The sequence below is a fragment of the Zootoca vivipara genome, chromosome 2, assembly GCF_963506605.1.
Source record: "Zootoca vivipara chromosome 2, rZooViv1.1, whole genome shotgun sequence".
Classification (NCBI taxonomy): domain Eukaryota; kingdom Metazoa; phylum Chordata; class Lepidosauria; order Squamata; family Lacertidae; genus Zootoca; species Zootoca vivipara.
This window is the reverse complement of record NC_083277.1, coordinates 115,334,429-115,360,935: the sequence shown is the minus strand read 5'-3', so window position 1 is coordinate 115,360,935 and position 26,507 is coordinate 115,334,429. Positions and strand designations below refer to the sequence as shown.

The window sequence follows — 26,507 nt, the reverse complement described above, 5'->3', positions numbered from 1 at the left end:
AATTTCACTGGTCTGTGTGCAAAGTCTACAGCCTAGCTACTCATACATGCCTTGGGGTGCAATGGAGATTGTGAATCTCTTCTGCATTGGTGCACTGCTGTTGCTAAACTGACTGGTGGATTTCTAGTTACAGGTAGGTAGCCGTGTTGGTCTGACATAGTTGAAACAAAATTAAAAAATTCCTTCCATCAGCACCTTAGAGACCAACTAAGTTTGTCATTGGTATGAGCTTTCGTGTGCATGCTGAAGTGTGCATCTGAAGAAGTGTGCATGCACACGAAAGCTCATACCAATGACAAACTTAGTTGGTCTCTAAGGTGCTGATGGAAGGAAATTTTTTATGGTGGATTTCTGTCCATGCAGATATGATATACATCCTTGCAGACCTGAGCCCAGTTCTCTGTGTCTGGGTATTCATTTCACATGTAGGGGAGACAATTTGGTCTCGGAATGACCGTGCCTCTACCATTCATTCTGCACGCCTGCTCTTAAAAGCAGCACGGGTCCTGCATGTGGGTGCCTACAAGTGAAACCTTTCTCTATAGCAGCACAGCACGGCAGCTCGTGACCCAGGTAAGAGAACTGTGGCGATTATGTGCTGTGATGTAAGTACAGTTGGCTAGAATTGCTCCTTCAGCACTTTGGAAAGGAAGCAGCCAGTGCAGAATGTGCTGCTTCCTGAATATGAATCATTTTCAACGGTGCCATCAGTTGGGATATTTAGGTGCAATTAGCATTAATTGGTCCTTTGCTGGCAACATCAGAATACTGGCTGGACCAGCACACTGAGAAGCTCTTTGAGGGGGGCGCACACGTCTTCTTAGAGAGGCAATAATGGTATGGATGGATTCCTGCTTGGTACTTGTTTTGAAAGCATAGAAATGGCCAGGGTCCCAGGGAAGGCTGCTTGGTGTACCTAGGACACATTGTACCAGATGTCTGGCAGGGGAGGAGAGAGGCCTTATAGTCACCCTGCAGGCATTGCTTCACAAAGCAGCCATTTCCTCCCTTTAGATGAAGGAAATGCATACCAACAATATGCCGAAAGCAACAAATCTAAGTGGGCAGCATAAATATGGCAGTAGAGATAAAGCAAATTACTGTAGATGGAAAGGCCTGGGTGCCGAAATGACACCAAGGTGGGCTCCAGGTCATGACATTCCATGAATTAGGCACCACAACTGAGAAGGCCCCGTCTGCCAGTACACCCCTCTCCCCCTCTCCCCCTCCTGCAGATGTATGCAAAGAAGGGCATTTGGATGAGTGAGTAACAGTCCTCAAGCTACTCTGGTCCCAAGCCATGAAGGCCTTTGAACAAAACCACATAACCTTGAACTGGGCCTGGAAATGGACTAGAGGCCTGCATAGTTCACAAACAGCCAGTGTCCTATAATTGAAACACCAGCAAATTTTGGCCACCTTGTATTGACAGCAGGCTGCTTTTTGACACCTGGAATTATGATGTGACATACCCTTATTTATCCCCCGCCCACATAAAAACAATAGGTGAAGAGGCATTAGTGATTGAATGAAACTAGAAGGTGGCAAATTACTCCAGATATTCTGTGTGTGCAGCATTTAGTCAAGGCAATTATTCCCCCTCCCCCTTAAAATAATATTTTTTCCCAGCAAACACTTTCTTTAATTGCCATAGAATTACCAGGTCTGCAGTACTTGTTGTCACATAACCTGACCTCCTTCATCTCCACCGCCAACCACAGTTTGATTCTGCCTTCATATTTGTCCCTGAACTGTAGCGACACTAACTCCCTTGACCTGTTTGAGCACAATGATGTTCATACCAATTTTTGCAAAAGTGGTCAGTTTTACAACTTCCCCCCATGCGTGTTGAGATTATGTCTCAAATATGTTCTAGGTCAATTAGCATTTCAACACCCTTTTAGGACATAGGGAGCTGTGATCTTGCTACATGTTAAAAAGATTTGCCAGCACATTCACAAAGCTGGCTGCCATGCTAAAAATAACCAAGTGCCATACGTTTCATCATCCAATGGACATGAATAACAAGCAGCCCTTAGATCTGATGGGCAACACCCGTGGCTCATCATCTTGGGATGCTGGGAGTTTTAGCTGCACAATACTTGGAAGGTCACAGTTTGCCACCCATCTTTGATTTCATACTTACTGGGCAGAGATGCTCTGTGCCGTTCCTAACCTTGGGGTTGAACATATGAACCTCAAGGACTGCCTCTCCCCGCACGAACCACCTTCATCAAAGCCCTTCTCCTTGTATCTCATTTGAGGAAGATGGGAAGGGTGGCCACATGAGAACTGTCCTTCTCAGTGGTGGCCCCACCCCAATTTGTGGAATGCTTTCCCTAGGGAAATGTGCCTGGTGCCACCATGGTCTGTTTTTTAGGCACCAGACTAAGACATTGCTATTTACCCAGGCTTTAAATAGTTAAATCAGCCTCTGCTGTGGTGCTTATGTTTTAGTGGGGTAGGATAGGACTTGGCTTTCTTATTGTGCTGTTGGATGAGCTTTTTAAAGAATTTTGTATTTACATATTTTGCCATTTTTTAAATTTTTATATGTATTTTGTTCTGTTGCTTTGAGTATATACACATATACATAGACACACACATACACACTTAACAAATGTAAATCTAATAATAATTGATGTGCTTTTTAAATAAACAACAACAACCCAGAAACATATGACCGAAACTGTGCACCAGAGTCACTCCTGCTTGATTAAGTCATAGGCATGTTGTTCTCTGTGGAAATAAATGGGAGGAGCAGTTGATGGAGGTGCCGGTGGGTGGTGGTCGGGCCAGAAAGGCAGGCTTGTTAAGACAACTGCAGCCACCTGTAACTCCACCTGCAGCCTCACCTTAACATAGTTTCCCTTCTCGAATTACCTGGATGCTTATCCCATAGCAGGTGGGGATTTGAGCACATTAGCCGCATCATCCCCCTAAACCTCCAGATGTTGCGCTTTCCCAGCTGGGTCGCCAGATGACCTTGTCCATCGGGGCAGACTAAGGAAGCCAATCAGCGTGGGCTAATTTTAGTCCCACGACATGTAACATCTGCGGGAGCCAGGCAATCTCTCAGATCTTGTGCGCGCGCGTGCGCGGGGCCAGATTCCATACCATCCAGTCCGGGATTTCCACGTGCCCCTGCAGAAATCCTTCACTTCTTGGCTTGTGCATTCCCAATGTGAGAATTCTCAGGATCTGCCTTCCCACCCCGTTTTAATTCTCTTCTCTCTTATTCTCTCCCCCCCCCCCTATAACTCCGTAGGCTACAGCAAATGGCCGTAGCTTCTTCCTCTTTCCCCCTCCTTCGGAAACCGTCGGCGAAGGGGTTTGGCGTCGCCACCGCTGCTGCTGCCATAGCTCTGCTTTTTTGATTTCCACGATCCCACCCACCCGCCAGCACCTTGATCTCCGCATTCCGGCTCGCCACCAGCCGCTGCTGTCGCCCAACCAGGCGCAAGAGCACCTCGCCAAACGCGCGCCTATAACCTCCCCCCACTTACCCAGCCACCTCCTTTTTAAAAAAAAGGCATTAGAAAGTAGAAGCCACAAGGAAGGCGGCGGAGGAGAGGGGGGGTGGCAGCGGCGAAGAAGAAGGAGGAAGGCTCGGAGGAGGGCATTGGCGCAGCGGAGCGGGTGGGGGAGCGGGAAGAGGCGGCCTCTTGGTACGCGAGCGCGAAGGGGGAATCCGCTCGCCAATTCGCGCACTCCGCCCGCGTCTTAACCCGCCCGTGCTCCGGCTCGTCTGCATGGGAACAGCCACCCATCTCCTCGTGCCGCCCTGTCTTGCGCAGCCTGCTCGGGAGAAGCGCACATCCCGCCTCGGCTTGGGCGATCGCCTCCGGTGAGCGACCCAGGACCAGCCCCCCGTTGGCCCACCTCCGCCGCCCTTTCTTCCTCCTCCTCCTCCTCCGGCAGAATATGCGCGCCTGCCCGCCCGCCGCTGCGCTGCGGAGGAGCAGGTAAGGGCTCCCCGGGATCGCCGTGGTTGGGAGATGCCCAGGCAGCTCCTGCACCGTCCCTGTCGAGCTGCCCTTTGTGCGCGGGGGCGCTAGGGGTCCGGCGGCGGCGGGCAACCGGTGCCATCTAAAGGGGGCGGCGGCAGCAGCAGCAGCAGCAACAGCAGGAGCGTGTGGCCGATGTTGGTTAGCGGCGTGGCCGCCGCCGGCGGTTCCCGCAGAGACTCATGAGCAGAGGAGCGACCCTGCAGCGCCGGACCACCTACCTGATCTCGCTGACCCTTGTCAAGCTCGAGTCGGTGCAGCAGCAAGAAGGCGACGACAAGGCGGGCGCCGGCGATGGGGGCGTCCTGCCCGACAGCAGGGACGGCGGCCCCGCGCGAGTCTCGTCGCCCTGCGCGGCGGATCCCTCCGGGCTGAAGGACCGCAAGGAAGCCGAGGAAGCGGCGGCCGCCAAGCTCAAGAGGCAAGAGCGCATCTTCCACCGGCAGGATGCGCTCTGGATCAGCACCAGCAGCGCCAGCACGTCCGACTACCTGCTGCAGCTCTCGCCCAGCAGCCCCGGGACGCCCAGCTCGTCCCCGTCCCCAGATGGCACTGGGCGGCCGGGCTCCGTGTGGACACCGCCCAGGGGCAGCACCGGCCGAGGAAGCCCGTGGGACCCCAAGGCCAAAGCCGCCATGAGCCCAGAAGGAAGACCCCTTGCTCCAAAGCCCGAAGGGCTGGGGTCTTTGGGTGCTCCGGTGGTGCCCCCCAAGCCGGCGACAGCTGCACTCTCCAAATCTGAACCAGCTGTGCCCTTTGTAGCCCCGCCTTTGGCCCCCAAACCTGAACTGGCTGTGGCCTCTGTCGCCCCACCTCTGGCTCCCAAACCTGAGCCGGCTGTTCCTTCTATAGCCCCGACAGTCCCCCCAAAACCTGAGCTGCCTCCAGCTGTTCTCTTTTCGCCCACCGCTCCGAAGGTTGAGGCTGCCATTCCTCCAGCTGCAACTGCCAAGCCTGAAGTCACTGTGGTTTCTGCAGCTCCAGCTGTGGCTCCGAAACCCAAAGCCATTTTGGTCCCTGTTGTTCCCCCCAAGCCAGAGGTGATTCCAATCCCCCCCAAGGCTGGGCTGAAGGAGACCTTGGGGGTGCCTGGGGACGAGTCGCCAGTTCCAACGCCCACCACTGCCAGTTGCTCCTCCAGTGCTGCAGCGCCAGGACGCCGCATGTTGGTGAGCCATGCCAGCTGGGGTGGCCCGGAGCCTGGGACCCTGGAAATCAGTGTGGGCCGGGTGGGTGGCTCTTCCTTTTCCCACTCGGGAGCCTCCTCTCCTCACCCAGCTGCTGGGAACCGCCGCCTTCGCCTGGCCACCAATAAGCCTTTCAAGACAGTGACCACCAGTGGGGCCAAGGTGAGTGCTGAGCCAAAGGCTGGCAAAGGGGGCCACAAGGGGGCCACCCCCAACCGCCTGTCGTGGCCTGAGAGCGAAGTCAAGGGACGCATGAAGGTAGCTGCCAAGGGCAGTGGGGAGACGGTCCCCAGGGGGGGATCCCGGGCAAAACTATCCCCTCACAAGAACAAAAGCAAGACTCTGGACAACAGTGACCTCAACCATGGCCCGGGCAGTCTGGCCTCTTCTGGCTCCTGCTCCTCAGAGGCAGCCGTAGGGCTGAAGAGAGGCCGGGAGGGTGGTCGGGCCTCTACCCGGGACCGTAAAATGCTCAAGTTCATCAGCGGCATCTTCACCAAGAGCCCGGCATCCACTCCCACCCACCCTGGACCTGGCTGGAGCCTTAGCCATAAGGAGCTGCTCAGCGTCGAACTGGCCAAGGGTGAATTGCCCAGTGAGTACAGTGGCCTAAGAGGCCTGGCCTCTCTCTGAATGGAAGGGATGTGTTGGGTTTTGGATTGTTGGGGGTGGAGGCTTGACTGTGGAACATAGGAGAGGGGCTTGAGGACCGAAGGTTTTTCCTTACTGGGTTGGAAGATGTTGGCACCAATAACTTTGCCTTGGGGTGTGACGATGGGAATGCTAGGCTGGTTCCTTTCCAGCAGGGAGCTCCAGAATGAAAAACTGGCATGGATCCGCCACAGATCATTTGTGTGGGCCTCTGCTCAACTTCTTCTACAGCAAGGCTGAGGAACATGTGGCCCTCTAGATGTTGCCAGGCTACACCTCCCATCATCCTTGGCCCATTGGGTGTGCCGGGCCGGCTGATGGGGTCATGGAGCCAAAGAACACCTAGAGGGCATCAGGTTCCCCAGCCCTGCTCTGTAGAGTCGCTTCTGTAGATTTCACTCTGAAGATTTAGGTCTGGGCTGAGTCGGCCCTCAAGACCACTGGTGGGTGTGCCCTGCGAGAGAAACGTGGAATTTCTCTGGGAAGGAGATTCTGGACTGCTTAGCTTTGTTGCCACGGTGATGGGTAGGTGATGGCAGCCAATGAGCATGTACCCCAAAATGGAGCAGTTCACTGAGGTGAGGAGGGGTGAGCCCAGGTATGTGCTGCTGCTGCAGCTTTTCAAACTGTGTGTGTGTGTGTGTGTGTGTGTGTGTGTGTGTGTGTGATGGGATTCATAACCTCAATATCTCCCTTATGGTGGAATGTGACAAAAATGATATTATCACTATTGGGTGTCTGCGGAGGCTGGTAAGGATGCTTTCTCCAGTGGGTTTTTTCCACCATGTGGTCAGATGCTGAAGGGAGTAACATTAGGGTGGATCTCAGTCCTGAGGATGGCTTGGAACTACTGCTGTAGTAGTACAGGTTGTGAAGCCATTCAAGAAGCAAAATCCCTGGACTAGCTGTTGACAAATTTTCAAATGCAAGAACATTCTGCTTCCCATATATTTTCTTCCCCCGCCCCCCATTACATGCTACATGCCAAAGCCTTGTCGTAATGAATGGTTGTGATTTAGGGATTACCCGGGAGGTGCTCGGCTAACTCTGAAAGGGGGGGTGGCAGTATCTCTGCATCCTCTACAGCACAACAAATTGGACCCCACCAAAGCAGAAGCAGCAAGTGCAGAACAGGAGCATAATCTACCTCTGCAGCAAATGGTTCTCTTGCTCACTGTGCCGAACAAGAACCCTGCTGATTTTACAGGTTGCCTCATGAGTATTGGATGGGAGGGGCAGGTGTGGTGTGTGCATGTACCTGTGTGTGTGTGTGTGTGTGTGTGTGGAATGGAATCTTAGAGTTCTAGAAAAGATAATTGAGTAGAGAGACTGGCAATTGTCTTTGACGGTGTATAGGGAGCTGGGTACCACTTTTTGCCCTTTCCTACCAGGCAAGAGATAACAGCATCCAACAAAATCTAACAGGCAACAAGAATTAAAAAATATAATAGAAAGTAAAGATGGGGTGACAGTTGTTATTGTTTTCAGAAAATTCAGACACCATTCCATATGGATGTGAATGGTGGAACAGAGCTATATGGTGTTGTGGAAGTTTTAATAGAAACTGGTGTGTGTTCTGCGTGATTATTTGATACCTGTTGTGGATTTTGACCTGAGAATCTCAGTTGTGCATGTGCCCGTCTCTTTCTATTTTTAAAAAGCAAGTTGCTATTCCTCATGGTTGTGAAGGTAAGTTTCATGTTGCCCAGTGTACTTCAACAGAAATCTCCATTGTACGAGAGGCAGAGTCTCTTTGCCTGTCTCTCTGATTTCTGTCATGGTCTCCAGTTGCATTATTCTCCCGTTGTCCTTCTGTTCGTTTAAGGAAAGGGCCATAGCGCAGCAGTAGAAGTCACAGGTTTCAATCCCTGGCATCTCCAACCAGTAGGTTCAGGTAGCAAATGGTTGGGGGAAGACTTCTGCCTGAGTCCCTGGAGAGCATCTTCTTCTAATCAGCCTCTTCCAACATGGTGCTCTCCAGGTAGTGTGGACTCTCAAACTCCCACCAGCCTGGTAGTTAAGATTGATGGGCATTGTAGCCCAAGATATCAGGATTGCACCAGGTTGGGAAAGGCTGGCGCAGGCATTACTGTGGAAATTGTGAGAACTGGCACACACTTCAGGATCATGTTTGACAGATTAATTTATGTCAGCATGCATCTATTTTCTATTATATTAATGTACAATTAATGTTCCAATTCTCTTGGTGCAGAGTTTAGGCTTTTAATTTGGGTGTGTGTGTTTGTGGAATAATGAAGTTCACAACAAAAGTATCTCCATCAGTTGGTAATCAAAAGATTCTACCTGCTTAGGAGTCTTTCCTCGGTATATCCATTGGTTGCCTAAAGATGGATCACTTTTCCCATTTCTGGGTGGTTTTTAAAAATGTCTTCTCCTCTATTCCTGCCACCCTCAAAAGACCAGATTATGCTCTCAATGGCTTCTTTGCAGCCCGTCAAAGTCTAGTTGTTCTTCTGATTTTGATGTGTTCCCATTGTGGGAGGGTTGGGAGACCTTCTAGCCAGAAGGACTGTTCTTCTAATTGCTCTCTGAAGTGAGAGGTTAATTGCAGTGGAAAGTTTTAGATTAAAGGGTATATTTTAGAAGGCAGGAATTAGTCGTCATCGTCGTTCCCTTGTTCCCACTGTGTGTTAGCAGGAAACACCCCTGCAAATTTATATGGTACTTTGAAGAACTTCTCCAAGGTCATATTTCTGCATTCTGCTCCCCTTGGCAACTGATAGCTCCTGGCAATTAGGAGAACATCGGGGGATGGAAGGAGGTTAGGACTAGTTGACCCCAGTCTGGGGAGATCTCCCAAAAGAGCTCAGCATGATCCTCTGTGGACAGACACCTGCACCAGAGACTTATAGTTGGTTTAGTAGTCATTTCCTCTTCCTAGGAACCCTGTGAGCTGTAAATCCTAAGCGGAGTTCTCTAATCAGAAAATTCTTAGCACTCATGCCAAACAGCATTCTGGGAGTTCTTTGCAGTAGGCTAGATTTGCATGGTAGGAGTGCTTTGTGTGAAGAGCGATTTCTGTAAAGAATAAACGAGGAATGGGAGGCTCAATGAAATTTGAGAACCTGGCAGCATACCCTCCTCCCAATTTCAAGAAAATGGCCTGCTAACCATGTGCACATAGATTTTGAAAAATGTCTAGAAATGCATTTCACGTTGTGGTGCCTGTTGTGAGCCTGGCAGTCCCCATTGACAAAGGGGATGAGTCCTATATCAGAAAGAAGAAATTGTTCATCCTGCACATGAAGGCAGGGTGAAAATTGCCTCTCTCTCCTTTGGTTAGAGGTTCATCTTTCTGGTTTAGTGCTGAAGCTGTAGCTGAGCAGAAGCCGCCATTCTTGGGTAGAGCTGTGGGCTTCAGTCGGGATGTGCAACTTAAAAAAATATATTTAAATGTATATGCTGTCCATCCAAAAGTGCTCAGAGCAGCCAACAGTTAAAACCCCTGCAACCAATATGTTTGAGATCGAGGCCTTACTATGCTGAATGCAGACCATCTCTACAGAGTATTATGGCCTATCAGGTGCTTGATAAGCTCCCCTGCTCTGGCCGTTTCTGGGATCTTCCAGACATCCTTCTGATTGTGGATTCATGATTATTTGTGCTCATGATGGTACACAGGAGCTTACAAGCAACCCCGATTTCAATATTTTCTGCCCTTGCACAGGTTTTGGGATGGACATATTGCTTTGTTTTCATTTGACACATGTCTTACAACTTCCAGCTGAAATGGTGTTAATAGTTCAGGTTGTTTGCTGTTCTGCTTTGGCTGCAAGAATTGGAGCCAGCTTTGGCTGCAAGAATTGGCGCCCACACCTCCATAGTTGATGGGCATTGCCATTCAGATAGTGTGCATGCACAGTGCCATGTGCTCAATTATGCAGGGTGAGGCTTAGGTGGGTCTCCCAATATTTTTATTAAAGTTGGCACCCCTGAGTCCAAACATGCCCCTCCAGATGGCAATAACACAGTCATATTGGGTAAGCATCACAGAAAAACTAATGAAGTGGAATAATGTGTGGGCAGCCCAATATAAATCCACCACCAATGCACTATTTTTGCATCAATGACACCTGCAAAGAAGGGTCATAGCTGCAGAGGAGGGTCTGGAGGGGCCCTGAAGAAGTTCTTTCTTTTGGCCTGTCCTGACTCTTCCAATGTTCAGTTTCATTGGATGGTTGCAGTTCTAGTATGATGTGAGATGGGGATAAAGTCTCTCTGTCCACTTTCTCTATCCACATCATGCATAGCTTTTATAGATTTCCATCATGCCCCTATCATGACCAGCTCTATCAATGGCATGTTGCAGAATACCCCTTCAAAAACAAACAAAATGCCACCTCGTCTGGAGGACCCCAACAGTTTAGCTGAGATGTGTTCAGCTTGGCCGACTACTAGTTTTGCTGGCATGCCCAAGAAGGGCTTTCAGGCTGAAAAGCGCCTTTTGAGCTATTGCTATCATTATCATTATTAATGAATATTGTTAATGCAGGATAAAATTGAATGGAGGAGAAATTGAATGTACATTGTTGGGGGTGTACACTCCTGCACATAAGAATTTAAGGGAAGAGCCCCTTTTCGCATCCAGGCTGAGGAAGTGTTTCAGTAGGGTGGTCCAGAGTCCTCCGGGGGAATTCAAGGAAACATTGAACTTAAACATCAAGCCCTCTGTTGTGGTGTGGTGTCCAGATACGTGCCATTTTAGGAAACGAGCCACAATTTTTTCAGCTGCCTTTTAAAATATATGAGAGTCCGGGGAATGATTTCTCTTGTCAGAGCAGCCAATTCTTTTCTATAGAGTTCCTGTTTCTGTGCCCAGATGGGCTTCCTAGAATTAATGGAACTCCTTACAGCTGCTGACAATGAGCTGAGTGTAGCATCTCAGTATAAGGATCACGGAGCCATTTACTAGTTCTGACCATTGACAGTTTTCAATCCTCCTAAGTTGATCGCTGGCCTGGTTAAAGAGAAACTGAGGCACAGGCTCAAGATGCAGCCTTGGACCTTCCTGAAGGTCACCTGGAAAGTCAAAGGCAGGAACCAGGTGGAAGAGAGCACTCCCAGCCTCACTGCTCATATGACCCCCCCCCCCCTTGGATAATTTTAGATGCATCACTCTTAAGCACTGATCTGTTTGTAGAAACAACAAAAGCTCCTGTGGTGGCTTTAAAGTCTTGTTGTACTCAAGCATCCATGGGCTAGAGAACTTCCGCCATCAAATAGGAGCCCCAAAAGTTATGGCAGTATAACTGAATAGCCGTTAAGGGGATTTGGGATTCTTTGTTTCTGCTACCAAATACATTTAACGTGGCTGGCTTTCTGCAAAGCGTTTGCAACTCTAAATGAAAGCCAGGACTTGCAGGTTGAATATCTGTTTTGTGCCATGGTGGAGGAAATCCACCATGTGGATTTCCTCCACCATGTGTCTGTAACCCTACAACCCTGGTGTAAGGAGCCATTTGGTCAATAGGAGTATAGCATCTAGATCTAGGGAAGTAATAGTACCACTGTATTCTGCTCTGGTCAGACCTCACCTGGAGTACTGTGTCCAGTTCTGGGCACCACAGTTCAAGAAGGATACTGACAAGCTGGAATGTGTCCAGAAGAGGGCAACCAAAATGGTCAAAGGCCTGGAAACGATTCCTTATGAGGAATGGCTTAGGGAGCTGGGTATGTTTAGCCTGGAGAAGAGAAAGTTAAGGTGGGATATGATAGCCATGTTCAACTATATGAAAGGATGTCATATGGAGAAGGGAGAAAGATTGTTTTCTGCTGCTCCAGAGAAGCGGACACGGAGCAATGGATTCAAACTTCAAGAAAGAAGATTCCACCTAAACATTAGGAAGAACTTCCTTGACAGTAAGAGCTGTTCAGCAGTGGAATTTGCTACCAAGGAGTGTGGTGGAGTCTCCTCCTTTGGAGGTCTTTAAGCAGAGGCTTGACAGGCATATGTCAAGAATGCTTTGATGGTGTTTCCTGCTTGGCAGGGGGTTGGACTGGATGGCCCTTGTGGTCTCTTCCAACTCTATGATTCTATGGTGCCTAACTTATATATATCTGAGTTTCCAACACTGGGGGTGGGGCAGGGCAGGGGTGTAAATTACAGTTCCCATAATTCTTCTTTTTAGGTGTTTTAAATGTACAGTGTGTACATAAGCTCATGTTGATAAGTGGACCACCATATTTTCGCCTCTAGGAAAGTGAGTTGCAGTAGCATAGCACATGCAAACACCTCCTGGGGCGGGTGTGCAGGGCATGCCCCTAAGGGGGTGGGGCCATAGCTGTCAACTTCCGGATTGGAAAATAAGGGATCAGTAGCAGCGCGGCACCGGAAGTCACTTCTGCATATGTCCAGACATGTGCAGAAGTGCCCTCTGGTGCTGGGCTGCCAATGTCCACATGTCTGGGCACCAGAAATCACTTCTGCGCATGCCCGGGCATGCGCAGAGGCGATTTTTGGCCGGCAGGAGCTGCTTCTTTATAAATCCGGGGGAATTACAGTATGGGATATTTTGCCATTTGGGATAACATCGGGAAACGGATTTAAATACGGGGGTTTCCCACGGAAAATGGGAGACTTGACAGCTATGGGTGGGGTGCAGAAGAAGCCCACTGCAACTTGCCTCACAAAGCGGCACAGGGGGCGCATTCATGCACCACAGCCCACCACTGTCCTCTCTCAGCCAGAGCTACTGGGCTGGGCGCCTTGTGTGCTGCAACCTCTCTCCACCCTGGAAATGGAGCTGCTGTTGGTGGTGTCAGACTGTCGTGTGAGGAAGCTGTACCTGCAGCTCCCTCGCACATTGAAGCCAGCCCCCCCAGCAGCCCCCCCCATGCCACTGGTGACTTGTTGACCGGGGACCTAGAATTGGGATCATCTGTGTGATCAGTTGGTGGGAAGCGCCATATGAAAATAAGGCTTGGCGTCAAGCTTAAATAAGGCATTTATATCTTGTCTTTCCTTTGCAAAGCTCCAGTCGGCTGACGACCTGTAGTTAAAAACAAATGAAGCCCAAAATAACTAAAAGCAGCAGAAAACAAGAAGGCACAAGGCAGCCATAATTTCACAGAACTGGACATCCTCCAGGAATGGAACCAAATTAAATGCAGCAAGTTAAAAATACAGTTTAGTGCAGGAGTTCAAAGCCAACTTGGCCAGATCAGCTTTATGATCCACGAGGAAGAGTGAACCAGTGTCAATTTTGTGATCTCAACTTTTCCTCTCTAGTTGTTGCAACCAACTATTGGAGATGCGCTTGCTCTGAATTCCCTTCATCAAGCAGGGAGTTGAACCAGGTTAGACTTTCCCCCAGCCTCCCAGAATGAAGTTGGTCTCCAACCAGGGGTGATGTGTCCCATTTCACTGCTTGAGGCGAAACAGGAAGTGCCGTTGTGCCCTGCCAATGCCACCCACTGTGCCGCCTCTGCTGGTGGAAAAGTGGGAACAGCACTGGCACCAATTACTAGTGAGCCATTGTGGATTTATGGTGAAATCTCACAAGATCTTACCAGAAAATGGTGCCCGTGTTGGTGCTGCTTCTCTGCCAGTGACAGAGTGCCCGTCAGTGTAACACCTTAGGGCAGGCATAGGCAACCTTAGCTCTCCAGATGTTTTGGAACTAGAACTCCCATGATCCCTGACCACTGGCCCTGTTAGCTAGGGATCATGGGAGTTGTAGTTCCAAAACATCTGGAGAGCCAAGGTTGCCTATGCCTGCCTTAGGGGCTTCCATGGTCTGAATATGTGGGGCCTACCTCCAACTGTCATTAGCCCCACCCATCAAGGATTGCCGTTCAGTAATTTCCGGAGGACACTAGATATTGGGGAAGACTGGAGTGGGCTTTTTTCAGGTCTTTGGTTTTATGCCTTTCCTTGGAAAGTCCCAGAGCGTCGTCAGATACAGATTTGGGGTGTGTATAAGCTTGAGGTATGCAGTGGGGAATAGCTGTGTGTAGACAGTTCTGCGTGGTATGGCTTGAGGCAGCGTTCTTCTAAAAAAAATGAAAGCCTGAGGTGGCTTTTAACTAAATTTTTACTTAGAGCAGACCCACTGAAATCAAAGTCAGGCCCATTAATTTCAGTGGACCTACTCCAAGTAAAACTTACCGCTCCTTAGTTGTTGCTGTTTTTTTTATAAATAATAATAATAATAATAATGGAATCCCAATCTGCTGGAGAGAAGTAGACCAGGAAGATTTGCTGGTGATCCTATTGTTTGGCTTCTGTTATGGAAACTGGTACTTCAGACTTCATCCCTCTGGTTAAAGATACATTTTAAATAAAAAGGTAAAGGGACCCCTGACCATTAGGTCCAGTCGTGACCGACTCTGGGGTTGCGTGCTCATCTCGCATTATTGGCCGAGGGAGCCGGCGTACAGCTTCCAGGTCATATGGCCAGCATGACAAAGCCGCTTCTGGCAAACCAGAGCAGCACATGGAAACGCCGTTTACCTTCCCGCTGTAGTGGTTCCTATTTATCTACTTGCATTTTGACGTGCTTTCGAACTGCTAGGTTGGCAGGAGCTAGGACCAAGCAACGGGAGCTCACCCCATCGCAGGGATTCGAACCGCCAACCTTCTGATGGTGGCAATACTAGGAAGCATCTGTGAGTAGGTCCAGAGTACCCAACTACTCACCTGGTTTGAAAGCAAGTCTTGTGGTTCAAGTCTTTATAAAGTACCGCAGGACTTTGTGGTTTATTTTTGCTGCAACAGATTGATGTGCTTCCCGCTCTGGAAGTTGTTTACCTAGATACTGTCCCTCCCCATGAGTCACCTGGAGCTGTCTGCTTTACCAGCTCCTCCTTGCCTTGCACCTCCCTCTCAGCATTCCTGTGGCCTTGATTATATGGGTCAATCTGCGGGTTGGGACTCAATAGGTGAACAAATTTGGCCTTGTGTTGGACAGGTGGAGTTACAATCTCTTGCAGCCCTGTGATTCTGTGGTATCAAAGCCATATTGGCATGCTGCTTACTGCTTGCAAATATCCTGCAAATCTCATCTTTTTATTTACATCATTATTGCATCACTGTGTTGCTATGCAATTGTGGGGCTTTGTGTACAGGCACCCCCCCGATTTGTGTAGGGATTGCATTCTGGGTCATCATGCGTGAAGGCAGAGTGGACACAAGCCCGTTCCACCTCGTTGTGGATCACCATGATGTGCACGGTCACACATCTATTGGTCATTGTCTATACACCACACACACAGGCAAACCTGGGTATACAATCAAATGTGTGCTCAACAGGGAGCTGTGACTAGTCCAGGCTCTCCTGGTGAGTATGCTTGGGTGATGTGTTTGCAGACTCTTACTTCTCACTTGTGTTGTACTTCTTTTTACTACGTGTGTAATATATATATTTAAATGTAATATACTGTATGAGGATGCCCTTTGGATAGCTTTGTCTATGCCGTCCTACCCTCCAACATTTCTCTGATGAAAATAGGGATGTCTTATTTAATAATAATAATAATAATAATAATAATAATAACCCACCCATCTGGCTGGGTTGCTCCAGCTGCTCTGGTGCCGCTTCCAACATACAGTATATAAAAACATTAAACACTAAACTCCTCGAAAGATTCCATCAACGGTGTCTCCGAAAATTTTTACACATCACTTGGGAAGACAGGCGAACTAATATCAGTGTACTGGAAGAAGCAAAGATCACCAGTGTTGAAGCAATGATTCTTCGACTGGTCATGTTGTGCGGATGCCTGATGATCATCTTCCAAAGCAACTACTCTATTCCAAACTTTAAAATGGAAAGCGTAATGCTGGTGGTCAACAAAAGAGGTTAAAAGTCTCAAGGCAAATCTTTAAAAATGTAGTATAAACACTGACAACTGGGAAACACTGGCCTGCGAGCGCTCCAGTTGGAGAACAGCCTTTACCAAAGGTGTCATGGGCTTTGAAGAAACTCGCTCTCAGGACGCAAGGGAGAAACGTGCTAAGAGGAAGGCACGCTTGGCAAATCCACACCGTGATCAACTCCCGCCCGGAAACCAATGTCCCCACTGTAGAAGGACGTGTGGATCCAGAATTGGCCTCCACAGTCACTTACGGACCCATTGTTAAAATCGTGTTTATGGAAGACAATCTTACTCGGCTACGAGTGATCGCCAAAGAAGAACAGTATATAAAAACATTAAACACTAAACAACTTCCCTATACAGGGCTGCCCTCAGATGTCTTCTAAAGGTTGCATAGTTACTTATCTCCTTGGCTTCGGGGGGGGGGGGAGAGGTATGTTCAAAACTCCATACCGACCAACATTTCCCCAGTGAAAATGGCAATGTCCTAAGGAAAAGCGGGACATTCCAGGATCAAATCAGAAACCGGGATGGCTTCTGTAAATCCGGGACTGCTCCAGGAAAATAGAGACACTTGAAGAAACTGCATCATATAATGCTGTCTTCCGCTGAGTCATGCAATTCTCTCGTCTAGCCCAGTATGGTTTCCCAGTATGGTCCTTCCTGGGAGAAGGACCTCTAGCAGTCAATGCAGACCATACTGAGCTACTTAGAATAAGGCAGCTTCCTCTGGTCCTCATGTCCACTCTGACTGGTAGTGGCACTCCAAGGAGTCAGGCAGGGGTCTTTCCCTATTCCTGCTACATGAGCTACTTTTAGCTGGGGACACTAGGGATCGAGCAGAGAACTTTCAGCATGCAGAGCATGTGCGCTTCCATTGAGATATAGTCCATTCCCAACCAACGATATACTGGCAAATTATGACTGCAGCAGCTGCTGAATGGAATTTGTGAACTCTGCAATCCAGGCACATTTATTTGACAGTTTTATTGGCACATTACATCAAATAGCATTGATTCAGTTTGTCAGCGGGGAAGTGCATATATACCGCAACTCTATGCAAGATCGGGGGGGCGGGGTGTGTGGACCAAAATGTGGTTTTGACTGCAGAAGTAAGCACCCTGAGAACCTTGGCATTTAGGTTTTTTTTCCATGTTTCTAGTCCTTATGGTTGCAAAAAGATCTTACTGTGTGGGTGACTCTTTGTGGAGCCTCTGAATCCTGAGTGTTGAATTTCCAGTGGGGTCGCAGGGTACTGCACAGACATTTGCCTCTCCCGTGACTAGAACAAGCAAAATAGATTATGGGTGCCGGGGGGGGGGGAGAGGAGATGCAAATTTACTTGCTTTTCAGAACTTGCTTAGATTGCAGTATTTAGGTTTTCTTGGCTTCGACTCATAAAGCTCACATTTATAGAGTCTAGCCCAAGGACGGGGATCCTGTGGACCTCCAGATATTGTTGGACTGCAGTTCCCACCAGCCCCAGCCAGTCAATGGTCAGGGATGATGGGAGCTGGAGTCTGGAGGGCCACAGACTCTCCTCCGCTCAGCAAAATAAGGTAATGTAAGGGATCTGCAGACATGCAATATATGTGCTTGTGGTTCCCTTTGTCAAGGGATGATTCAGTGAGAGATGCAATGTTCACATCCTGTAATTGCAAAGTGAATATCAAATAATTCCCTCCTCCTCCGTTAAAGTCCTGGGGTGGTTCTGAGTGGTAATGCACTCGGCATACAGAGTGCCACAGAATGGAAGGAGATGTCTGTGAGGAGCTCTGCTGCTAGCCGTGCACGTGGGGAGAACGGCTCCATTTATCAGCAGCACACCAGCTGCAGTTTCAAAGGAGATGCATTTTGTATTCTGCCCGTGGGTGTTTTTACGACCATTGCAGGATGCCAAATTGTGGTACGGTCCAATGCAACACAACCACATGCATGGTCGGCATCTTGACCTGTAAAAATAGGTGGCAAATGTGTGCCGCCTTCTAAGGCACCTTCACAGTGGAAAATAGGATCTTCAATATTTTTAACTTACAAGGTTTTGAAAGACCTGAGTTTAGGATGAGAATTTTGAGGCCTCTATAAGCCGAAAACAACAGGGAGATAAATTTCTTGGCACACTGAAGTATATTAAAAAGTTTATATAACGATTCTGCTTTATTTTATGCGTACTCAGAGGTACACTTGATTTTAATATTATTGGCCAAGAGTTGCCAGGCAATAGATTTGGATCTACTGGTGGTTGCTTGGATTATTGTAAATTACATTGGATTCTGATCCCACACCCCGGTTTAACATTAGCAACTAAAATTGACTCCCCCACCAAAACAAAAATAACCCACCTGAAATGAAGAATGTATGTAGGCACCAACTGTGAGAAGTTCTCCACATCCAGTTTTCTGCAGAAATTTGTGATTTAAATAATAATAAACATGAAAATTGTTCAGAATTTTATTGCAAAAGTATCCTAATAAACACATTTTGTGTACAGTTTTGATGAATGTACCCATTTTTGCAAGCGATTTCTCCTAATATATATTTTTTGTATGTTGTTTTCACTAAGATATTCATTTTATGCACACTTTCCCCCAAATACATATGCATCTTTGGAAATGTTGTTTGGCCAGAGAACTGCACCACAAAATTCAGATAAGTGTGAATTTTGAAGGATGGTTGTGTTTTGGTTCTCATATTGTTTTGGAAAGTGAAATTTTTGACAAATTAGGCTTTAAATGTGAACTAAATCAAACTTCTCTCCCATTCCTAACTGTGTGCTCTGTTTCAGTACTCAAAAGACAATTTCTTGTTTCAGAATTTTGTAATTCTAAGGGTGTCTCTTTTGCGCCTGACTGGTGGGTCTCAGAGTCTAGCGTTCTGTCCCATCTGTGCTATATCGCTTGCTCTGTGCTGGTTGCTATTATGAGGCAGGCCTGAGCCCTGGGGGCACCGAGCGAGAGAGATGAAAATGTTATTTAATAAAGTGATGTAGATTCTGTGTGAGTGCTGTGCGTGCTGGACTTCAGCTTTCAATCTTTTGTGGAAGTGCCCCAACAATTTTGACTCATGGAAAAGCGGATAAGGCCACACCCACACCTTACATTTAAAGCACTATTATGCCACTTTATCAGTCATAGCTCCACCCCCACCCCCAAGCATCCTGGGAACTGTAGTTTATTAAGAATGCTGAGAAGAGCCCCTATTCCTCTTACAGAGATAACAATTTCTAGGGTTCCCTGGGAAGAGGTGTTGATTGTTGCACCATCTCAGATCCTCCAAGTGCCCCTATTTTCCAGGGACATTTCCAAATTTACAGATGCCTTCCCTGTTTCTGATTGGATCCCGGAGTGTCTCACTTTTCCTTAAGATGTCCCTATTTTCATCAGATAAATATTGGAGGGTATGGAGTTATGCGATCCCTGAGCCAAGAAGATATGTAGCCATACAACCTTTAGAACAGTGTTTCTCAACCAGTGTGCCTCCAGATGTTTTGAGACTACAACTCCCATCATTCCTGACCACTGGTCTTGCTAGCTAGGGATGATGGGAGTTGTAGTCCCAAAACATCTGGAGGCACACTGGTTGAGAAACACTGCTTTAGAAGACATATGAAGGGAGCCCTGTATAGGGTAGCTTTTTTTAAAAAAAAGTTTAGTGTTTTATTATGTTTTCATATCTGTTGCAAGCCACCAAGAGTGGCTGGGGCAACCCGGTCAGATGGGTGGGGTATAAATAATAAATATTATTATTATTATTATTATTATTATTATTATTATTATTATTTATTATAGAATAGGATGTCCCTATTTTCACCGGAGAAATGTTGGAGGGTATGCCTCTGGGAATTGTAGCTCTGTGATGGGAATAACAGTCTTCTAACAATTCTCAGGACCCTTGACAAACTACACTTCCCAAGTTCCTTTGCATTGGGGAAACCATGACTATTTAAAGTGGCATAATAGTGCTTTTTAAATATATGCTGGGAATGTGGCCTGAGTCAGTGAGTGAGGCTGAAGCATCTTTAGACAGGCAGGCATATGAGAAATCTGCATGAGCGTTGAACAGTCTCGCGATGAGAGGTTTCCCAGAAATCTGTGGGACACATGGGAGATGGTCATTGACTGGAAGTATCTCTTCCTTCTCTTGTTTTCGCAGGCTCCGCCTCAAGTCAGTCCCCTCTCCCGCCAGCAATTAGCATGAGTGGCAGGCAGGCACGGTGCCAGCTGAGCCATCTTGTAATTTGCTATCTTGGGTCCCACCTGACCTCTTGGTTTACAAGATAGGAAGACATGCAGCAGCCTCTTGGCAGAGTTCAAAGCCAAGTACGAGTGAGGTTGGCATTCTCTTCTGGATGCCGGAGGGAAGAGTAAAGCCGATCTTTTCCCCCAGAGCACATCCATCACGTGCCTGGCAATTGGAAATCAATGGAAAGCAAACTGTATTGCCAAGACTGTCAAGGTATTGGGAGGAATTAAGATGGGAAGAAGGCTTTGTGATTTAGAGGGGGGAAGTGCAGTTGGGTAGGGCTTGACCACGCTGAATCAGGAGTGGCGTTGAGCCGGCCAGCTTTCGGAATGCTGAGCCTCTACGCTATTGGGCAATTTTAAATGAGCTTACATGGAGACTAATGCAAGCAGACCTGAACGGATATTGTGGTATGCTAAGGACTTGCATTGCGTTAAGCACCAGTCCTGTACCAGGCGGAATATTTCCAATTTCTTCATGGAAGTTCTGCATTTCTATGTGTCCAGTTTCCTCCCCCCACTCAGCATTGGGCAGGTTTCCATTCTCCTTAGAAATAGATATGATCTTGAGGCCAATTCACATTCTACTCTGGACTCAGCTTCATTAGTTTTTTTTAAAAGTATTTAAAATGGTTATAACACTGTGGCACCTCATGGCGCTGTAGAGTTTGATCCTTTGGCAGCGTGATTTCCCATTATGAGTTTTACAATGCGTTTTCCTGAAACATTTTTTTGATGTGTCTAGATCCAGCCTCTGTGTGGGTTTTGGTTGTTGATTAACTGGTTTCACAACCAGTGTGTTTGACTTGGCCTCCCAGGTGTGTTCCACCCTGATTCAGGAGTTGCCAAATCTTGAAAAGCTTCCTAAAAAGTTGGTTGAGGTAAGAATGTGATGAGTCTTGATTTTGGGTACTTGTACTATTTTTATTTTGGATTTCTTGCTCTCCCTATTGCATGGGGCCAGGGCAAGTAACAAATGAAACTTAACAGTCCACAAATCCTAGTTTTGGATAGGCAGGATTCCTTAGAACTTCTTCTTCTTCTTCTTCTTCTTCTTCTTCTTCTTCTTCTTCTTCTTCTTCTTCTTCTTCTTCTTCTTCTTCTTCTTCTTCCTCTTCTTCTTCCTCTTCTTCTTCCTCTTCTTCTTCCTCTTCTTCCTCTTCTTCCTCTTCTTCCTCTTCTTCCTCTTCTTCCTCTTCCTCTTCTTCCGATTTACTGGAGTAGCAAGGCCAAGGAAAGGCCTTATTACCTCCACCTACTAGCAACAGTGTGATCATATTTCACCCTTACAGCCTTAAATATTTCACAAACCATAATAAATTTTCCAGTATTGAGCCTCAGAAATTCTAACTCTGAAGGAGAAGCCCCCATAGACAAATCTGTAAAACCCAAATCACTAAACCTACAAAGGAGAGGTGTTCTGTCAAACAATCTCATATAACATGATCCAACCATTTCCTCCACCCCACAAATTTCACAGTCCTCCCAGCCCTGTGCAAGCAAGCCTCCTCAAAACTCTGAACAGCCTAACTTTCCTCTGCTGCCCTTTTAGTTTGAATAATTCAGTTTAAATGCACCTTGCTTTATTTCTGGGAATTGTTTGGACTTGTACTTCGGCAAACCTAGAGGAAGGTATTTGCATGGTTATGTGGTAGCCCCTGTGAGTACTTACCATAAAGGGGAACTTAGCATAGAGGTGGTGTAGTCAAGAGAGTGTTCGGGACTGATAGGGTTGCCAGACTCAATAGAGGACAGGACTTCTGTGCCTTTAATTTCCCTGCTCTCTTTTGAGTCTGGAAACCTTAAAGAGAAACCAGCAGACCCTTTGTTTAATTTCCAAGCACAGGGTCTGCTGGTTTCTCTTTAAGGTTTCCAGACTCAAAAGAGAACAGGGCAATTAAAGGCACAGAAGTCCTGTCCTCTATTGAGTCTGGCAACCTTAGTGACTGAATGTGCAGGACCCAAGCCATTCAGGATTTTGTAGATCGAAAGTGGCGTCATAGAACACAAAAGCAGCATCTTGGATACTTTCTGCTTCAGGACGGGTGAACTTGTGCCTCAGCATGGGCAGTAATCAAGGATGATGGGAGTTGCAATCCAACAACTTCTTGAGCCACCAGTTCCCTATCCATGGTTTAAGCCATCAGGGCAATGAAGGACGGGCTGATCCTGAACAGATTACAAGCTGCCATATTCTTTATTTTCCAAACACACAGATATAGGGAGTGTGTGTGTGGAACCTCCTTGAGAAATGTTACCAATGTATGGGACCGCCTTTTTTTTCCTTTTACTGAAAGTTCTTGGGTGTTTGTGCAAGAGTCTCCAGTTTCACCACAATGGTGCTTTATGACACCCCAAACCCCACCCACCACTTGCCTTGAAGCTTTTTGGATGCTAAGTCAAAACAGCCCTGAAATGTTGTATTTGATGAAAGTTGTGGTGACTTCCAGAGAGTACCTATCTTGACTCCAGTTTTCCATGGCTTCCATAACTATGCAGGACATTGGCCCCGGGTAAACATATCCTGTTCCAAAGAAGGTGTTAAACCTGGGGTGGGGAACCTGTGGTCCTCTGGATGTTGCTAGACTGCAACTCCTGTCATCGCTGGCCATTGACCATGCTGGCTGCGAATGTTGGCAGGTGGAGTCCAACAACATAGGGAGAGTCAAAGGTAGCTGATTATAATGGGCAGGAAGCTTGCAATGAAGTGTGAATACCTGCTTTTGGCCAGGTTACATAAGGGGAAACTGGAATTAAAATTCCACTGTCTGCTAAACACTCCAAATTGTTATCGTCTCCTGCTCACTGCCCTTGTTGTGAGCACAGCACAATTGAGAACGCCAACTCTCATTTCCTGAGCTGTTCTTCTGGGTGTTTGGGCTTCCCCAGGCAATTTTTACTTCTTGAGTCTGATTTGATAAGATGTAGTTTCCTCCACCTGTCAGAAAATATAATCGGTTTCTTAAGCATTCTGCTCTCTGGAGATTGTTTGCCTGAGGAAAGATCCTGGCCTACCCCAAGGGATGGTCATGGTGAACTGGGGAGATCTTTGATGATGTCCTCACCCCACCCAAGTAGCATCTACAGTCCACCAGCAGGAGGAGAGTTCCTTTCTGTTGTGGACTTTAACTCTGAAAACTTCCGTGTAAAAGTTTAAGAGACCAGCAGGGGCTCATGTGAGGTTTCTGGGTATCTACGATTGTTGGGTGGGTGGGTAGTTGTGGAATGCAGCATGAAATGCAATGAGTTGTTGTTAGTGGTGGACCCTTCTGACCCAGATGTGGATAAAATGCCAGTGGTGGGTTTGCTTAGGACAGATGTGGGCAGATTTTAAGCTTGCGGGAACTGCTTTTTTCTTTTTAAGAACTCCGAGGTGCATCCGTGGAAGCCAGATGCAAGATGGTGGCTTGGGAAATTAAGCAGAGCCAGTTTCCAACCGCACCCCATGAGCAGGGTGTAGACCAGTTCAGAGTCATGGGCCACAGTTATTCGTGCTCATTCATTTCAGTAGGTCTACTCTGATGTCAGATACAAGCCTGTGTCCCAAGTTTTGATTTCCTGGAAAGGCTTTTGTGCAAATTGCCTCTCTGCTCCATGCCCGTCTCTTCCTCACGCTGACACCCTCCCTCTTGTCAGCCTCCGACTGTAGCTTCCTTTGGGCAGAGACCTCCCTGCATGGCAGATGCCACACATTCCATTTAGACCTCCATTTAGAAGCACAAATCCGCAGCTGTTACTACAGATCAGGAATTCTAACACCAACATTTGTGAAGAAAGGGGCTTCGTGTTGTGGCTATTGCTGATATACTACAAATCATCCAGCGATTTGTCAGTATGTTCTAATCACAGTCCATTCAATCCCAGTCCTAAAGTTGCCAGAAATGGGCGTGTTCAGGAAAATGTCCCATTTTGGCACATATCTCATTAGAACCCCATATTGCAGAAGGCACACCCTGAAGGGGTGCGAGGAAATCTTTCCCCCGATCGCGTTAGAGCAGTTCTGATTGTGAGTACAATGCGGTTTTATTTATTTTTTTAATAAGGGACAACTTAAATGAGTGTTAAAAGTGTGCTTCTATATACACTTTTATGTTATTCACTTTTTAAAAAAGGAAAGTGAACACAGAAGGCTGAGCATCCACCCTCTTCTCTGTTTAATGTCCTTTCCTCGAAGGATAAACAAAAGTCCACATAGCTGGAAAGCCATCTCCACTAGCTGACAAAAGGCAGGGATTTCATTCAGCAGAGTAGCCTAAAAGAATCACAGGCATTGTTCCTGGAATATTTCCCTTCGCTCCTGCATTTCCTCCCTTCCTTCCCACAACACCAGAAGCTTGCATAGTTGGCATCCTCAAGGAAACAGCTGAGCTAACCCCGGCAGCGGATGGTGTGGGCTGGGCTCACGCTTGAATGCAGGCTCACCTGCGGTGTAGGCTTTGTGCTTCCATTTATTGCTGTAAATAATAGGAGGTTTCTCTCCCCAATCATCAGACTTTGGATTCTGGCTGCAAACCTTTCTTTCAGCCTAGGTTTGAGCAGAAGCTGCCTTCTTGTCTCTTCCAACAGCCACCTCACAGATGCTCAGATCTAGAATCCCCCTCATTCCACTTTCCTGGCTCTAGAGGATGCATCCCACAACGAGGCCAGCTCAGATCTAAGGTTCACAGTTTCGTGACTTGAGAAACGCCTGGAAATTCATGCCCTTTGTCTCTTGGACACCTGTGATCCCACAGGGGTTAATGGGGATTCTTCCTAAACCTGTTCCATAGCTAAACCCTGACATAACTGAAGGTGCGGAGGGAGAAGATCACCTGATCATAGAACCATAGAATTGTAGAGTTGGGAGGGACCCCAAGGGTCATCTAGTCCAACCCCCTGCAATGCAGGCATGTCAAAGCCATCTCTACTAGCTGACATTCACTCAAGCCTGAAGGCTGTCACTGCAAGCCACCTTTAGTGTATTTAATTAATTAAAGTATTTTAAATAAATAACTAGAAATCAATCACTTAAAACAGGCACAGGCAAACTCGGCCCTCCAGATGTTTTGGGACTACAACTCCCATGATCCCTAGGTGACAGGACCAGTGATCAAGGATGATGGGAGTTGTAGTCCCAAAACATATGGAGGGCAGAGTTTGCCTATGTCTGTCCGCCTTAAAACCTTTCAGAGGACCAGTTTTATAAAAACAAGTTGACTGGAAAGAGGGGGACAGTTAGTTGTTTGTGCAGCTTTAAGGCTCATCTCTGGCTTTAAAAGAGGATTAGACAAATTCATGGAGAAGAGGGCTAGCAATGGCTATTAGGTGTGATGGCTATCCTCTGCCTCCACACTTGGAGGCAGCAATGCTTCTGAATGCCAGTTTCTGCAAACCACAGGAGGGGAGACGGCTCTTGTGCCTGGGTCTGTCTTGCAGGTTTTCTACAGGTATCTGGGTGGCCACTGTGAGAACAGGTTGCTGCAGGAGATGGGCCATTGGCCAGATTCAGCAGGCTCCTCTCATGTTTTCTGGACCTAACCTGCCCCTCAGCGGAGGGATCAACTATTATATGTCAAGCTGACTTGCTTTGAAAGAGAGACAGGATATACAGTGGTATCTCGGGTTATAGACACTTCAGGTTACAGACTCTGCTAACCCAGAAATAGTACCTCGGGTAAAGAACTTTGCTTCAGGATGAGAACAGAAATTGCGCGGCAGCAGCAGGAGGCCCCATTAGCTAAAGTGGTACTTCAGGTTAAGAACAGTTTCAGGTTAAGAACAGACCTCCAGAATGAATTACAGTGGTACCCGGTTTATGAACACAATTGGTTCCGGAAGTCTGTTCATAAACTGAAGCGTTCATAAACTGAAGCGAACTTTCCCATTGAAAGTAATGGAAAGTGGATTAATCCGTTCCAGACGGTCCGCAGAGTACTTAAACTGAAGCGTTCATAAACTGAAGCGAACTTTCCCATTGAAAATAATGGAAAGTGGATTAATCCGTTCCAGATGGGTCCGCGGAGTACTTAAACTGAAGCGTTCATAAACTGAAGCATGGGTGTAATTGGTTCCGGAAGTCTGTTCATAAACTGAAGCGTTTATAAACTGAAGCGAACTTTCCTATTGAAAGTAATGGAAAATGAATTAATCCGTTCCAGATGGGTCTGCGGTGTTCATAAACCGAAAATTCATAAACCGAGGTGTTCATAAACCGAGGTTCCACTGTAAGTTCTTAACCCGAGGTGCTACTGTAAATGTAACAAATAGCTAGCAGATCTCAGCCAAGGAGGCAGCAAAGGCACACTCTAACTTGACTTTGATTTTTTCTTTCAACTTTTTCCTTTTGACCTCCTGGAATGAACTCTCCACCCCAGACTCTCATTTAAGCTTGCTTGAGGCCACCCCCTAAATTATGTGGCAGCCAGCACTAATGTATTTTTCAGGAGTTGTTTTTTAAAAAAATAAAAACAAAACAACAAACATATTGCAGCCACTGCAGCTACGATTTGAAACAGAAGATCAGCATGTGTGAGGAGGGGGGAAGCTTTTTCCATATCAGCTGCACAACTTCAGCAGCTCCTGGGGTGCTGCTTTTGCCACTTCTT

At 47.3% G+C, this 26,507-nt stretch overlaps 1 protein-coding gene across 3 annotated transcripts in view; it reads left to right on the top strand.

Moving 5' to 3' along the window:
• Positions 1-26,507, top strand: part of AGAP2 (ArfGAP with GTPase domain, ankyrin repeat and PH domain 2) — a 120,649-nt gene that overhangs the window by 46,679 nt on the left and 47,463 nt on the right. For 2 of the 3 annotated variants that reach the window (XM_035102946.2, XM_060272097.1), the window contains exon 1: positions 3,686-5,789. The exons of the other annotated variant lie outside the window; for it this stretch is intronic. In XM_035102946.2, the coding sequence (XP_034958837.2) occupies positions 4,190-5,789 (1,600 nt within the window). In that variant the 5' untranslated portion in view covers positions 3,686-4,189. Of the gene's footprint in view, positions 1-3,685; positions 5,790-26,507 lie in introns of those variants that run through there. 3 annotated transcript variants of the gene reach the window in all.